The following is a 15,423-nucleotide window of genomic DNA, read 5'->3' as shown; positions in this document are numbered from 1 at the left end:
ATATTCAGACCGATTTTCTTCGATGAGAGAAAAATGGTTGAGACCCTAGCCCTAGGTCCTGACAAACTATCTCTCAAATATAGCAGCTATTTCATAATATCCAACATATGGAAGGCTCAGCAGATAGCTGCACACTCACCTTGTGATTGTTCAGAAGAATGTTAACGCTTGTCAAGTCTTTTCCATAGTCGTCTGATGCCACCTGCATCTCTATACAATTTATCCAGGTAGCTATGTCTGCAAATCTTTGTTCATGGAGCTCAGAGCGGTGGGCATCAAACAGAGTCTGCTCCTTCTGGAGAGTTGTGGTCTCCAGTTCATTCCACTGCTCATGTAGAATACCCAGCTTCTCAGACACTGTTGGTGCAAACTGCGGCTTTTCCTGTGCCAACTGCTGTCCTTTCTGAAAAATAAGGAAAACAAATTAAATGACAAAAAAATAGTGTTTTTTTTTCAGTAAATTATCTAGGCAAATTACCAAATGAATTCTGGGTTGAGGATCAAAATGAACAATTTGCCAAATAAATAAAAATTAAAGCATCGCTCCATAATCCCTTTTATTTCGGACATGCAATGTTTTCACCACGCGAAACGCGCGTCGGGGCTCATTTATGGACGTACACAGCACCAAACCTCCCATGGGTAAGCGGATCATAGGGCGGTTCGTATAAATTAACTTTATGGGCATAATGCAATATGGGGGACGCATGACAAGGTTACAAGGGGCTCCACTTTTGGAGTGTTAATTATGACAGTCGTACCTGATTTGAAGACTCCTGTACCCTCTCCCAATTTTTTTCAAATGCATGACAGTATTTTTGTGTATCATGCCTGAAGGTCTGTATGTATATGCCCGTTTTTGGTCTGCAACTTTACATTTGCAATGTGGGGTTTGATTATGCTGGGTCTGTCCATTTGGTCACTCACCAATTCCTGCTCTTTACAGTTTGGCTACTGATTTTTAAATTTTGTATGTTGTTATCAATAAAATTCTACTATTTTGTACTATATATATGACGTTATGTCTTTTCGTGGGGCAATATGCTCTTGATAAGTTTATAGGTATACATACTACATGCATACATACTACATACATACATACTACATACATACATACATACTATCCGGCGAGTTTTGAAAAAAAAAAAACGATCCGTTTTTTTTTTCTGCTGGATCTGTTTTTTCTCATAGAGTTGTATTAACGCTGGATTGCGCCTGATGGCCACACGTTACATCCGTTTTTTTGCCGGATCCGTCGCTGTGCATTTTTTTCGCCGGACAGAAAAAACGTTCCCCTCAAAAAAAAAAGGGGGGTATAGCGGGCACCACATCAATATCAACAGCAGGGATCTAACATTTGCATATGAAACAACAACGGGAAAGAACAAGAAAAGGATATGCACACCAAAGGGATCAACCTGAATATTAGACTTTATTATTGTAACTATACAAACAAGGCAAGAAAAGTAACAAGTTTTAAAAGCATTTAAAAACCAGAAAGGCTAAATAGCCCGAACATGGTCACCCCAAACGGACAGTAAAGCATATTAATGAGAGTGCTTGCATATAGAGAGGTACATGATATAGGCAGGTTAGGTACACATATCCTAATATATCCACTTGATTAAATATCAGAGCAACAAATAGTGTGCTGCCAGCTGGCCCAATATATACCAATGATGATGTCACACAGGTTGCACTGCAAGGACGTAGGAAATATGATAGATATCCTGTTCACATAAAGTACATCACCCCTGCATCCTACCAACCCTATGTTATGTGCAGTGCAAGTACATTAGCAAACAACACCACCTGGTATCAAATGCAAAGAAATTATACTGACCCCAACCGTCACACAAATAGTGCCAGGCCTAAATAAAATAACCCAGCTGGTGCCACCAGACCTCCATGAGCGGCCAGGGTGTGGAATCCCTGATGGTGGTCAGACTTTGCAAGTGCAATAGCGTATTACCAAGTGTGGTCCGTAGGTGAACCGAAGCCCCACGCGTATCGACGCTGCTAGTGCGTCTTCCTCAGGGGAAAAAAATGTCAAAAATTTTTTTGAAAAAAAAAAACGATCTTTTTTTTTTCTGCTGGATCCGTTTTTTCTCATAGAGTTGTATTAGCGCTGGATTGCGCCTGATGGCCACACGTTTCATCCGTTTTTTTTGCCGGATCCGTCGCTGTGCGTTTTTTCGCCGGACAGAAAAAACGCTCCTCTGTATGTGTTTTCTGTCCGGCGGAAACAGCTTTTTTGACGGATCCGGCAAAAAACGGATGAAACGTGTGGCCATCAAGCGCAATCCGACGCTAATACAAAAACGGATCCAGCAGAAAAAGAAATGGATAGTTTTTTTTCAAAACTCGCCGGATTGTGCCTGACAGCAAAAACCTGATGTGTGAAATTAGCCAGATAGATCTATGGATAGAAACATCTATGTATCTATAGATATATCTATAGATCGATATATCCATAGATAGGCCGATGTTGATAAATGAACATAAAGAAAAAAACGGGAAAAAAAACGGCATGAGCTCCCGCGCAATTTTCCAGAGGGGAAAGGAAACGGCCGGGGGCCAATATCTGTAGCCTGGGAAGGTGGTAATACCCATGGCCCCTCCCAGGCTATGAATATCAGCCCGCAGCTGTCTGCGTAGCCTTTACTGGCTATTAAAATAGGGGGACCCCAAAAAACAATGACATGGGAGTCCCCCTATATTTTATAGCCAGAAAGGCTACGCAGACAGCTGCAGGCGGATATTCATAGCCTAGAGAGGGGCCATTGATATTGCCCCCCCTCCCCGGCTACAAATACCAGTCCGCAGCCGCCCCAGAAATGGCGCATCTGTAAGATGCACCAATTCCGGCACTTAGCCCCTCTCTTCCCACTCCCGTGTAGCGGTGAGATATGGGGTAATAAGGGGTTAATGTTACCTTGCTAATGTAAGGTGACATTAAGCCGGGTTAATAATGGAGAGGCGTCAATAAGACGCCTATCCATTATTAATCCTAGTGTAGTGAAAGAGTTAAAAAATAAATAAAGAAACAGCCAGAAAAATGTATTTTAATATTCTTCATTTAACCATACTTACCATACTTCAGCGCCTGCAAAAACCGTAAAATAATAAACCGTATACTACCTGTCCGCTGTAATCCAATTAATAACGAGTGTCCCACGACGATCTCCCCTATAGAACAGTGACATCGGGTGATGTCACTGCTCTATAGGACCCTCAGTGACACATTGACAGGAGACACAGAGGTTACTAGAGTTCAGAGTCTCACTTTATGTCTCCTTTGTTTCAATTGACATCTCTCGTGTTGGAGCCATGATTCATGTCAGTCCACTTGGTGCAACAGCTGTGTGGGGTGTGATCACTCCTTTTTAGATGCAGACTAACGAGCAGATCTAATCTGATTCAGGTGTTAGTTTTGGGTATGAAAATTTACAGGGTGATTCCATAATTTTTTCCTCAGAATTGAATGATTCCATAATTTTTCCCCTATGCTTGGTTAAAAAAAGTAACCATTACTGACTACCATATTTTTTTTCTTGATTTCTTTTAGTGTTTCTTAAAGGGAACCTGTCACCCCCGTTTTTTGAGATTGAGCTATAAATACTGTTAAATAGGGCCTGCGCTGTGTGTTACTATAGTGTATGTAGTGTACCCTGATTCCCCATGTATGCTGAGAAATACATTACCAAAGTCGCCGTTTTCGCCTGTCAATCAGGCTGGTCTGGTCAGGTGGGCGTGTTCACAGCGCTCTTTTCTTCCCCAGCTTTCCGTTGGTGGCGTAGTGGTGTGCGCATGTCCAGAGTTCCAACTTCCCTGCGCCCACGTGAAGACACAGCGCGCGATCTGCGCTGTAATCCCTTGCATCGGTGGGGGCGGCCATCTTCCTGGGGCCGCGCGTGCGCAGATGGAGTGCTCTGCTGCACGGGGCTTCAGGAAAATGGCCGCGGGCAGCCGCGCGTGCGCATTAGAGATCGCGGCGGCCATTTTCCCAAAGCCGAGTTTGCATCTCGGCTTTGGGAAAATGGCCGCCGCGATCTCTAATGCGCACGCGCGGCTGCCCGCGGCCATTTTCCTGAAGCCCCGTGCAGCAGAGCACTCCATCTGCGCACGCGCGGCCCCAGGAAGATGGCCGCCCCCACCGATGCAAGGGATTACAGCGCAGATCGCGCGCTGTGTCTTCACGTGGGCGCAGGGAAGTCGGAACTCTGGACATGCGCACACCACTACGCCACCAACGGAAAGCTGGGGAAGAAAAGAGCGCTGTGAACACGCCCACCTGACCAGACCAGCCTGATTGACAGGCGAAAACGGCGACTTTGGTAATGTATTTCTCAGCATACATGGGGAATCGGGGTACACTACATACACTATAGTAACGCACAGCGCAGGCCCTATTTAACAGTATTTATAGCTCAATCTCAAAAAACGGGGTGACAGGTTCCCTTTAAAGCCAGAAAGTTGCCATTTGAAATGACTTTAGTTTTGTGCCATGTCTGTGATCTGCTTTTTTTCTACAAAATTAAACAACTGAATGAACATCCTCCAAGGCCGGTGATTCCATAATTTTTGCCAGGGGTTGTATATACTGCTGTGGCAAAAATTAAGAGACCTCTGCAAAATGTTCAGTTTGTCTGATTTTTCTTTTTATAGGTATATTTTTTAGTAAAATGTAAATTGTTCTTTTAGGTTATAAACTTCTGACAACTTGTCTCTGAATTTCCAAGCAATAATTTTTGTATTTTTTTTTCTGACAAAGAAAAATGGTCAAAGTTAAAAACAAACAAACAGTGCTTTCAGACCTCAAATAATTAAAAGAAAACAAGTTAATAATCATTTAGAAACAACAATACTAATGTTTTAATTCAGGAAGAGTTCAGAAATCAATATTTTGTGGAATAACCATGATTTTTAATCACAGCTTTCATGTGTCTTGGCATGCTTTCCACCAGTCTTTCACACTGCTGCTGGCGCAAAAATTTCAGCAGTCTCCTTTGTTTGATGGCTTGTGACTATCCATCATCCTCTTGATTACATTCCAGAGGTTTTCAATGGGGTTCAGGTCTGGAGATTGGGCTGCCCATGACAGGGTTTTGATGTGGTGGTCTCTTAATTTTTATATATATACAATTTGGTTTCTGTTCTCTATTTATTTTCCATCCATTTTTGTTCCATTAATAATGGATCCATTTTTACTAGAAGTGTTTCTGAGCATCTCCAGTGTCCTGGGCATGTGCAGTACTTTAAAACATGTGTATTTGATCATCTCTAGTCTTCTGGGCATGTGTAGTGCTTAAAAACATGTATTTGATCATCTCTAGTGTTCTGGGCATTTGCAGTGCTTAAAAACATATGCATTTGAGCATATCTAGTGTTCTGAGCATGTGCAGTGCTTAACAACATGTGTATCTGAGCATCTCTAGAGTTCTGGGCATGTGTAGTGCTTAAAAACACGTATTTGAGCATCTCCAGTGATCTGGGTATGTGCAGTGCATGAAACATGGGTATTTGTGCATCTGTAGTGTTCTGGGCATGTGCAGTTCAGTACTTAAAATTTGAATCACGCTATGATCATTTGCTAATCAAACTGTGATTTGCATAATTGGACTGATTTTCTCGGATAAGAGAAACTATGCTCATGTGACCCTAGCCTTAAAGAAATACTTAAAGCTTTTACCGTGTCAATCTTCTGCAGCCTGTCCTTGTTAGAATCAATTTCAGCCTTAAACGCTTGATGTTTTAACCATTTGCTGTGCAGATTACGAGCTTCCTCATATGATGTGTCTTGGGCAGTTAGCAATTTTTCATTGATCCATAACGTAAACTATAACAAAAAAATCTAATAGGTAAATAGACATGGCATATAAATATTGTAAGATACATGATAGATCTTCACAGCCTTCTCCTGATTTAAAGCTTTTTGGTCCTGTGGGCCATAAGGTCATCACCTGGCCCCTACAGTTTTGTATAATCATTATTGGGCATGGAGACATTTTGTTTAAATGCATGTTACAACTTTTGCATGAAATTATAAAACAATTCTAAATTCCCAATATTTAAAAGGAATGTGTCAGTAGGATCAACCCTCCTAAGTCATCTACATGGGCATGTGGGACATAGGAAACTGAATAAAATGATACCTTTCCATCTGAGATCTGATGCTTCATTCTGGAGAAAAACATGTTTTTCTTAATGAACTTTTAAGATCTATGGGTTGGGCATAGATCTCCCTGAGAATCTGCCTCCGGAGCGCAACAGGAGATGTTACCAGTGTGAGACATGTAATGACTGACAGTATGATCTGCTGATATACATGTCTCACACTGGTAATTCCCCCTCTTTCAGTTATAAGCAGCTCTGGAGGCAGATTCTCGGGGAGATCTATGTCCGGCCCAAAGAACTTTACCGTTCATTTACATATTAAGAAAAATATGGACTTCTCTGGAATAAGACATTGGATCGCAGATATCAAGGTAACCTTTTACTCAGCTTCCTTTGACCTAAATGCCAATATAGACGGCTTAGGAGGGCTGATCCTACTGACAAACCCCTTTAAAAAGTATTTAAAAAAAATATTTATTACCTCATCACAGTTTTCTACAAAATCTTGGAGATCAACGTGATCCTTTAACAGAGTTGATACCGCTTTTGCCTTATCCACATTCACAGCATACCTGAAGGAATAAAACACATAATTCATCATTCAGTAAAATGAATTCATACACAATAGTTTTGTTCAATATTTTTTGATATGGCATTTTTACAGTATATGTAATAAAAATAATACTAACAGAGGCAGAATCATGTTTTTTAAATTTCCATTAACATAGCAGTGGGCACGTGCAAAAATGCCGCTCTATTAAAGTGTTCAGACTTGTGTCCCCTATCATAGAGAAGTGATAATCAATGGGAAAATTGATTTAAATATTGGCTTCAAAGTCAATTCCAAATGGGACTTTCTAGCAGGATCCTGAAGTACTTAAAGGGGGTGTCCAACTTTTGTGACAATTTTTGTTTCTTGTAAATAAAACTAGTATACACCGGCGCTGCGCCGACAAAACAATGCAGACAGGAGGAAGAAAAACTAAATGTACATGGGAGGGGAGGGGAAGGGGAAAGAGAAAAGAGCTGCTAGTGAGGTGACAGGGTCTGTGCTATACTCTGTCTAGGATAAAACAATATAAAATAGATTAAATAAATCACCTGCGCTTATGGGGTAGAATAGATAAGGTAATAGGTGCATTAAAATACAAAAGCCCCAACACAAGATGCTATCTAATGGTATGGCCTGGCTGTGCCTGCAACCTAGCAGGATGATAATCAATCCACTGTATGTGTAAATGGTACACAGATAATATAAATGCTATATAGCAGACTCACATACAATAGCTGACTGTAGTGATGAAGGTACCTGGATGGTTTAGTGGGTGTCCGTATTCCTCCAGGAGTCGGTGTGTCGGACTGCACCGCAAATCTGCGGAGGAATGTCAGGACTGGCTATCCTCCAAAAAAGGGGTCTCTGCTTGCTGGGCGGCTGGCAGGGACAAGAAACCGCCAACTCCTAGCGTGCCCCGACCGGAAGCAACGCCGGAGCAGGAGCGGTGTGTGAAGGGGGCGTGGCCAAAAATGTGACGTCACAAAAGTGGGCGGGCGCGAGACAGGGCAACGAATCCGACGCGTTTCGAAGGAAACACTCCTTCTTCGTCAGGGCTGGAGTTCCCTGTGAGACCCGTCCTTATATATCCTCCACCCCCTTGTTAAGACCTGCCCCTGTAGCTGACCGAAGGTTGGATAAATGTATTTGTTTCAGCCTATACGTAGGTAACTGGGAGCAACAATACATCTTCAAGGGGGGTGAACTCCAACCGGGTCTGAAACTCTGGCGTCGATTTATCGACGACATTCTGTTTATTTGGGAGGGCACAACTACTGAACTTAATTCCTTCATTTGTAACCTAAACAATAACCAATTCGGTCTTGAATTCACACCTACTATTAGTAATGCGCAAATCAATTTTCTAGACCTAACAATTTATGTGGAAAACAATACACTAAAAACGAAGTGTTTCCACAAAGAGGTTGACTCAAACAGCTTCATACACATCACAAGCTGTCACCTTCCAGTCTGGCTCACTAATATTCCTAAGGGCCAATATACCCGTATTAGGAGGAACTGCACAGATTTGGAGGACTACATGGATGAAACAACACATATTACAAAGCAATTTGTAGCCAAAGGATACAACCCACAATCTTTGAACACAGCTAGACAGCTAGTAAGTCAAGTACCCAGGGAGAGGTTGGTCCATAAAGAGGCCAATAATAACCCTCCTCAAGACATACATCAACAAATTACCAATCTACCCATAGTAACGCAATTCCATTCAGGGTACAGAAAATTTACAAGGATAGTAAGAAAATATTGGGGCATTTTACAAGGTGATAAAGTTATTGGGGGTCTTTTATCTGAGAATCCCAGATTTATCTATACAAAGGCGCAAAATCTGGGCCTACTTCTAGCGCCAACAACGAAACCGGTTATGGTGAGAAAAGGTGCCCCCATAACTACAGCGGACCATCGTTCTATGGGATTTACACCATGTGGACATTGTCCATGTTGTATACGGACATCCTGTAAAAGATGTACTCAAACCACATTTTTGGACTCAAGTGGTACCAGGAGTTTTCACATTAAGAACAGGATCTCCTGTGAAACAGCTGGAGTGATCTATACACTGACATGTCCGTGCAACAAAATATATGTGGGCCGAACCAAAAGGCCCTTAAGAGTTAGAATTAAAGAACAGCTGGACAATATCCAAAAAGGTTTCAAAGGCCATCCATTATCGCGCCACTTTTTGGAGCAGCACAATCGCTCCTGTGCAAATATTCTTTTTTGTGGGATCCAAACAGTTCGACAAAACCCCAGGGGAGGGGACTTTATAAAAATAATGTCTAGGGTTGAATCTAAGTGGATTTTTACATTGGACAGCTTGGCCCCTAAAGGCCTTAATCAAGAATTAGAGCTGTATGCGTTTTAATTATACAATTTTTACACATTCTAACACATTATCTTATTGGAGCGTAAAATAGCCTATTTTATGGACGTTAAGGTCCCGTGTGTATTTATTGAAATATTAAAAGTATTAAAAGTATTTTTCTTTATATTTTTTAATTTACTTCCTGATTAATAAAGAATTTTTTATGAATTATATTTGAGTATATAACCAGGCGCATATCCACCTGGTTTTTTATGCGTGTTTTTAGCTATAAATAAAAATAAATAGAACCAAGCAATAATAGTATTTGCCATGCACTAATCTTCACCCATTTATTCCCTGTAACTCTTCCCTATCTCCTCTTTCCCTTTTTCTCCTGTCTGCCCTAGATTGGTCTTTATGGTAACACATGGCCACGCACGAACCCTGTGAAGGGAACCATGTTCCAGACATCTATACTGCATAGCATTTTTGGGGCATAAACCTATGTATAATTCTGCTTGCTATCCATTTGATATAGCTGCGCTCTGCTGTGTATGCTGATTTTACGCTGCTGCACAGATCGTGGCTGAAACAAATACATTTATCCAACCTTCGGTCAGCTACAGGGGCAGGTCTTAACAAGGGGGCGGAGGATATATAAGGACGGGTCTCACAGGGAACTCCAGCCCTGACGAAGAAGGAGTGTTTCCTTCGAAACGCGTCGGATTGGTTGCCCTGTCTCGCGCCCGCCCACTTTTGTGACGTCACGTTTTTTTGGCCACGCCCCCTTCACACACCGCTCCTGCTCCGGCGTTGCTTCCGGCCGGGGCACGCTAGGAGTTGGCGGTTTCTTGTCCCTGCCAGCCGCCCAGCAAGCAGAGACCCCTTTTTTGGAGGATAGCCAGTCCTGACATTCCTCCGCAGATTTGCGGTGCAGTCCGACACACCGACTCCTGGAGGAATATGGACACCCACTAAACCATCCAGGTACCTTCATCACTACAGCCAGCTATTGTATGTGAGTCTGCTATATAGCATTTATATTATCTGTGTACCATTTACACATACAGTGGATTGATTATCATCCTGCTAGGTTGCAGGCACAGCCAGGCCATTCCATTGTGCTATTAGATAGCATCTTGTGTTGGGGCTTTTGTATTTTAATGCACCTATTACCTTATCTATTCTACCCCATAAGCGCAGGTGATTTATTTAATCAATTTTTGTTTCTTACTTAAATGTATGTATTTTGGACCAAAAACCATTTTTGCAACTGGTTTTGTTAAAGATTTTGCACCGTTTGTTTGCCCTCTATAACCCCTGTGTCGCCCTGACTATTGCTGGCTGCAGAATGAGTTGTGTGAGAAACGGTCAGTGAGCTCGCTGTGATGGAAGAGTTTGTAACTGTTTGCTCGGTCCAATTCGCATATGAATTCTGACCACTTCAAAGATGTATATGCAGAGCAATAAAGAGCTTGTAAAAGGCAATTGGTGTAACATTTTTAATGAAACAAAATTGCAAAATGTTATTTTTAGCTCCAAATACATGCAATTAGATAAAAAAAAAATTCCCCAAAGGACAACCCCCTTTAAATAGTCTCTCTCTTCATAGCCCCAAACTCAGTGCTCCCCAGGATTACCTGTCACGCAATGAACCTGCTTTTTCCAAAGCTTTATCAGCAAAAAGGTTCTGGTCTTCATCTAATTTTGCTGCATTGTTTATGGTTCCAATAATCTTTTCTTCATTATTCTCCATGGTGCTCAAGAAGTCTTCATGCTTCTTTAATCTGTTTTGTGAAGCTTGTAAAGTACTTGGTAGCTCAGTGTGAGCGAGGGTGTATTCCTAGAAATTGAAAAATAATTACAATATCTAAGATCCTGCTTTACAAAGATGGGACATCACAATCTTACTGATTTAGTCACAGGGGTCTGATCTGGGAATTTCACTGGGAAGATAAGGTTTTTCTGGGATTTTAAAGGGAGTTTTTGCTATCTAATCTGTAGGGGCCGAGACCCTGATACCAGCAATGTGTCACTTACTGGGTTGTCAGTTGCGGTTTCAATAAAATCAGTGTTTTATCAGTAGATTATTACTACAGGACTAGGTGTCTCATGCCATCTAGTCCTGCTGCTCTGTGTAACCCCGCCCAGACCATTGATTAGCAGTGGTCAATCAAGGGTGAGGGCGGGGTTATATAGAGCTCAGCATTACGAGCACTGCTAGATCTGCAGCAGAGAAAACTGTGATTGCATCAAAATGACAGCGAGCAGATAAGCAAGTGACACAGCTGGAATCAGGGTCTTTTCCCCTACATTATGCTTCTCTCAGATTACATAGCAAAAACTCAATGCCAGATTCCCTTTAATACCGATGAACATCATTATGGATCGATGGGATTAGTTTAATTGAAGAGGCTGTGGAGCTCCAATATGCTGCACCCCCTTCATTTTCAAGCAACTCTATGTACAATTTGTGCTGGCCATGTCTGTTTCTGCATTTCAGTCCCATTTCACTTAAATGGGACTGAGCTGCAAAGAGCCCCAAAACCAGGTACAGACACTACATAATGCATGGACACTTTCCCCTTTGGGGCTGCCATGATCCTATCCATCAGGGAGTCTGACCTCTCTGATCTGGTATTTAAAGGATAGGTCATCAATAGAAGCTCTGCCTCAGGTTCCACCCCTCTATGTAGAATCTTATGAGCACCAACTGTCATCTCTTTTCTCAGTAATGTAAAGTTCTGTCTTCACTAAATACAGATTTTAGCCATGAATTCAGAATTTTGAAAGAGAATGATCAGTCCTGGCGTGAAAGAAGTTTTTCTGATAAGATAAATAACAAAATTGCTTATTTTAATGTTTGTTATTAATTTATTAAATAAAAATTAAAACAAAAGTCACCGTTTAATAATATTGATCATGATGTGCTTTTTTTTAGATACAGATATATCTAGGTCTTCACACTCATTTTTAATACCTGATTGCTTAAAATGGCTTCAGATTGCTTCACGTCTTTTAAGATCCTCTGAAATTCAAGGCACTGAGAGAGGAAATGTTCTCTGTTGTTCCACATTATCTGCAGGTCATTCCATCCAACCTCTAAATCTTTCACCCTTTGTTCCAGCTGCTGGTACTGAGGGTCGGTTTGTCCATTTGTTACTCTCTTTCCTGTGTCCACAATATCATGGAGATCAGGTTCATGACGTCCCATGTCATCTTTAAGTGCGAGGTGGTTATGGTAGAGCTGTTCGGCTTCTGCCAGGGACATGGGGGTGTCTTCTGATGCTGTTGACTGTTGTGCTCTATAGAGCCAGGTCTCAAAATCAAACAAGTCAACCAAGAATTTCTGCAACTTGCTGCTTTCCCCAAGTGAGTCCTCCTGATTTTGCAGCGCCTTCTGTAAGTCTTGCCACACGTTGTTGATGACAATCAATTTGTCATAAATTTCCTGAGCGTTTTCGGGATTTTCATCTGCCAGTTGTTTTGATTCTTCTTGTAGTTTTACGAGTTTACCTTCAATAGCTCCAAGATCTCTCTCAATACCATAGAGTTTCCTCTGAATTGACATGACTGCTGCGAGATCATCCCCGAGGTCCTGGATAGAATCAACCACTCTGATCTTCTCCAAAATCCATGTGTTTGTTTCGTCACATTCCAAACCATAGTTGTGGAGGCCAAGAGCAGAGTCAACCGCTCTTCTCTTATTGGCCACCATTTCTTGAAACTCAACCCATCTGCATGAAAGCGAAAGAAAACATTTAATGTATTTATACTTCCAGATCCTACAGGAGCAGCCTTCGAAACCTTTAACTAAACTTGGTGAGACCTGATTCACAAAAATCTGTCCATCAGCCACATCAGTAACCTGTGACCACTGGACCGGAGCTTCGAGAACCACCTATAACTCAATAGGGTTTGTAGCTCTCCTGTTGATTAGCCAGCCCGGTGCAACATCATGTGACATCGTATCAGGCCAGCTAATCAAAAGAAGAGCTATGGCTGCCATCAGGTAAGAGGAAGTCCTAACAGATCCTGTCCAGCAGTCGCAGACCACTGATGCGGCCGATCGACAAGGTCGTGTGAACCGATTCGCACCAACTCCACTTTAGACCCATAACACCTTGAACCCACAGGGTTCAAACAGGGCATTTTCTACTTGTCGAAAGAGCAGAAGAGCTCTATCGTGTTCTTGGGACAGGGAACCTAAAATGACAGCAAAACATGCATATTTCAATGACCTTCTAATAAGTTTGGCAGCCACATGTAACTCCCCCAAAGCACGGGGCTTGATCAGACTGTTGAATTCCAACATGCCTATTCCTTTTGCTCTCAGAGGAGATTAGTCCCACATCCACCACAAAAGATTCAGCTTAAGGTCCTTTACAAAGGCAGATGTTCTTTAAAAAAACAAAAAGCCAACCATCCTGATGGTATACAAGGACCTTTACTTAAATCTTCTTCTACAGGACACATGCTGAGCTGAGCAAGCATGTGTGTAGGTGGGTCGGGATAGATATCTGTATATGGTCTAACTTCCACTCCTTGGGTGAATGGATCGTTTTTGTCAGCAAAAATAATCATAGCTGTTGGAATAACATTATCCCATGTAAACAGGGCAAGTGCTGTCAATAACTTGACACAGTATGTCTGTGGACAGAAACATCATATCAGTGCTTTTTCTTTTACCATCATTATTAAACGAGCATCGAGATACAGGTGTATAGTCATCAGGGGCTCGTTTAGCAATCTAAAATTGACCAATGGTTAGAAGCCCAAATGGAGCCATGATTACAATCTGTGTAGAGCTGTAGAAGATGTTGGTGTTATAAAAACAATTGAAATAATATAATCTAGTATCACCTGGCGTTCATGTGATCTTGGCCTTGCTTCACGTGCATTCTGTTGGGATGTCCACTTTCAAAAAGAACCTCAGAAGCGTTATTCACACTTTCAATCTGGGAAGCCAATGCATTCATCTCTTGGGCTAGAGTATTAAACCTAGGAAAAAGTAATTGTCAAATTTGCGGTTTAGTTGTGCACATTACTCAAAAAATACATTATTTCAATCATATCGTATAAAAACAAAAATAAAAAATGGTGTGACCAAAGCCAAGAGTTAGCAAATAACGTAATGTCCATTTCCTTTCTGCACTTTTAAGAAGATATTTAGCATATACAGGGTTTCCCCAATAAATATTTTTTTTATCTCTAGAATAGTATAATTTCTAAAGAAGATATGGCATCACCTATGCTGAACAACTCCCATGTCCTCCAGGGATTCAGGAATCACCATCTTTCCCAGCCATTTTTCTTTCTCATTCATCCACATTTCACATGAATCTATTTCTCCAAGAATTGTATAATACGCCAAAGTATCTTGAAGTTTTTGGGAACGCAAATCAGCGAGAGATGCCAGATCAGAGTAGAGAGCCTTCAGTTTTTTAAGTCGGCTGTCTATCTCAGGGGAGGATTGGTAGTCCTCTGGGAAGGTCTGAACTTGTTGGCTAAGACCTTCCAAAACCTTTCTGTTCAACATGATGTCATCTAGAAGATCTTTATGTTTCTTCACCAGAACATTGGTGGAATATTCATCATGGCCAATGTCATCAGTTTGCATGATACGATAGGAATCCTGCATCCTGGTAGCCAGATCATCAGCATCAACCTGAAACTGGAAAAAGTTTTCAGTGTCCCGTAACACTTTGAGGCGGAAAGCTGCTAAATCTTTCAGCTGTGCCCACTCTTCAGTAACATGGTCAATTCGCTCTTGGATCTTAGGTGAGTCTGGATGTTTATTGGCAATCAGAAACTCTCCACCCTTGATGACTTGCTGTAAATTAGATTCAAGGCCTTTGAGTTCATCTTCAAAAGCCTTATGTTTTCTCTGTAGGATGGAAATGGTGGTGAGATCTTTTCCAAAGTCCATAGAAGTATAAATTTGTTCTTTCTCCTTTATCCATCTTTCTATTTCATCCATGTCTCCAAAGAACTTCCACATGCGCCTACACTGCAGAAGCTGAGCTTTCCGATGTGCCAACAATGCAATAAGATCTTGATAACACAACTCGAGGTGATTTACTCTGTCTTTAATCAGTTGTGGATCACATGGCTTATACCCTAGAATATACAACAACATTAAGTTAATAAATAAATTTGAGGGGGAGGTGCAATACATACATAACATGTGTCCTCTTTTATTATGTATAGTGCCACCCATATCATATGGTGTCTGCCCTTATTTCGTATTGTTCCATCTCTTATCCTATAGTATCCTTGCATATTATATATGTATTGCATATATATATATATATATACATACATACATACATACATACATACATACACATATATATATATATATATATATATAGTGGCATAGCGACTGGTCATGTGATTAATGAGCGGTATGTATCGCAGAAGTGGG

The 15,423-nt window shown here is 41.4% G+C and overlaps 1 protein-coding gene across 1 annotated transcript in view; it reads right to left on the bottom strand.

Annotated features, from left to right (window-relative positions):
- Positions 1-15,423, bottom strand: part of SPTB (spectrin beta, erythrocytic) — a 114,280-nt gene that overhangs the window by 30,858 nt on the left and 67,999 nt on the right. Inside the window, exons 14-20 of the mRNA XM_069731709.1 lie at positions 14,246-15,116; positions 13,860-13,997; positions 11,977-12,733; positions 10,637-10,839; positions 6,599-6,689; positions 5,693-5,839; positions 140-403 (exon numbers count right to left, since the gene is read on the bottom strand). Of these exons, the coding sequence (XP_069587810.1) occupies positions 140-403; positions 5,693-5,839; positions 6,599-6,689; positions 10,637-10,839; positions 11,977-12,733; positions 13,860-13,997; positions 14,246-15,116 (2,471 nt within the window). The remainder of the gene's footprint in view (positions 1-139; positions 404-5,692; positions 5,840-6,598; positions 6,690-10,636; positions 10,840-11,976; positions 12,734-13,859; positions 13,998-14,245; positions 15,117-15,423) is intronic.

The sequence above is a fragment of the Ranitomeya imitator genome, chromosome 1 (genome assembly GCF_032444005.1).
Source record: "Ranitomeya imitator isolate aRanImi1 chromosome 1, aRanImi1.pri, whole genome shotgun sequence".
Taxonomy (NCBI): domain Eukaryota; kingdom Metazoa; phylum Chordata; class Amphibia; order Anura; family Dendrobatidae; genus Ranitomeya; species Ranitomeya imitator.
Note: the sequence above shows the minus strand (reverse complement) of the source record. Positions and strands in the feature narration are given on the sequence as shown.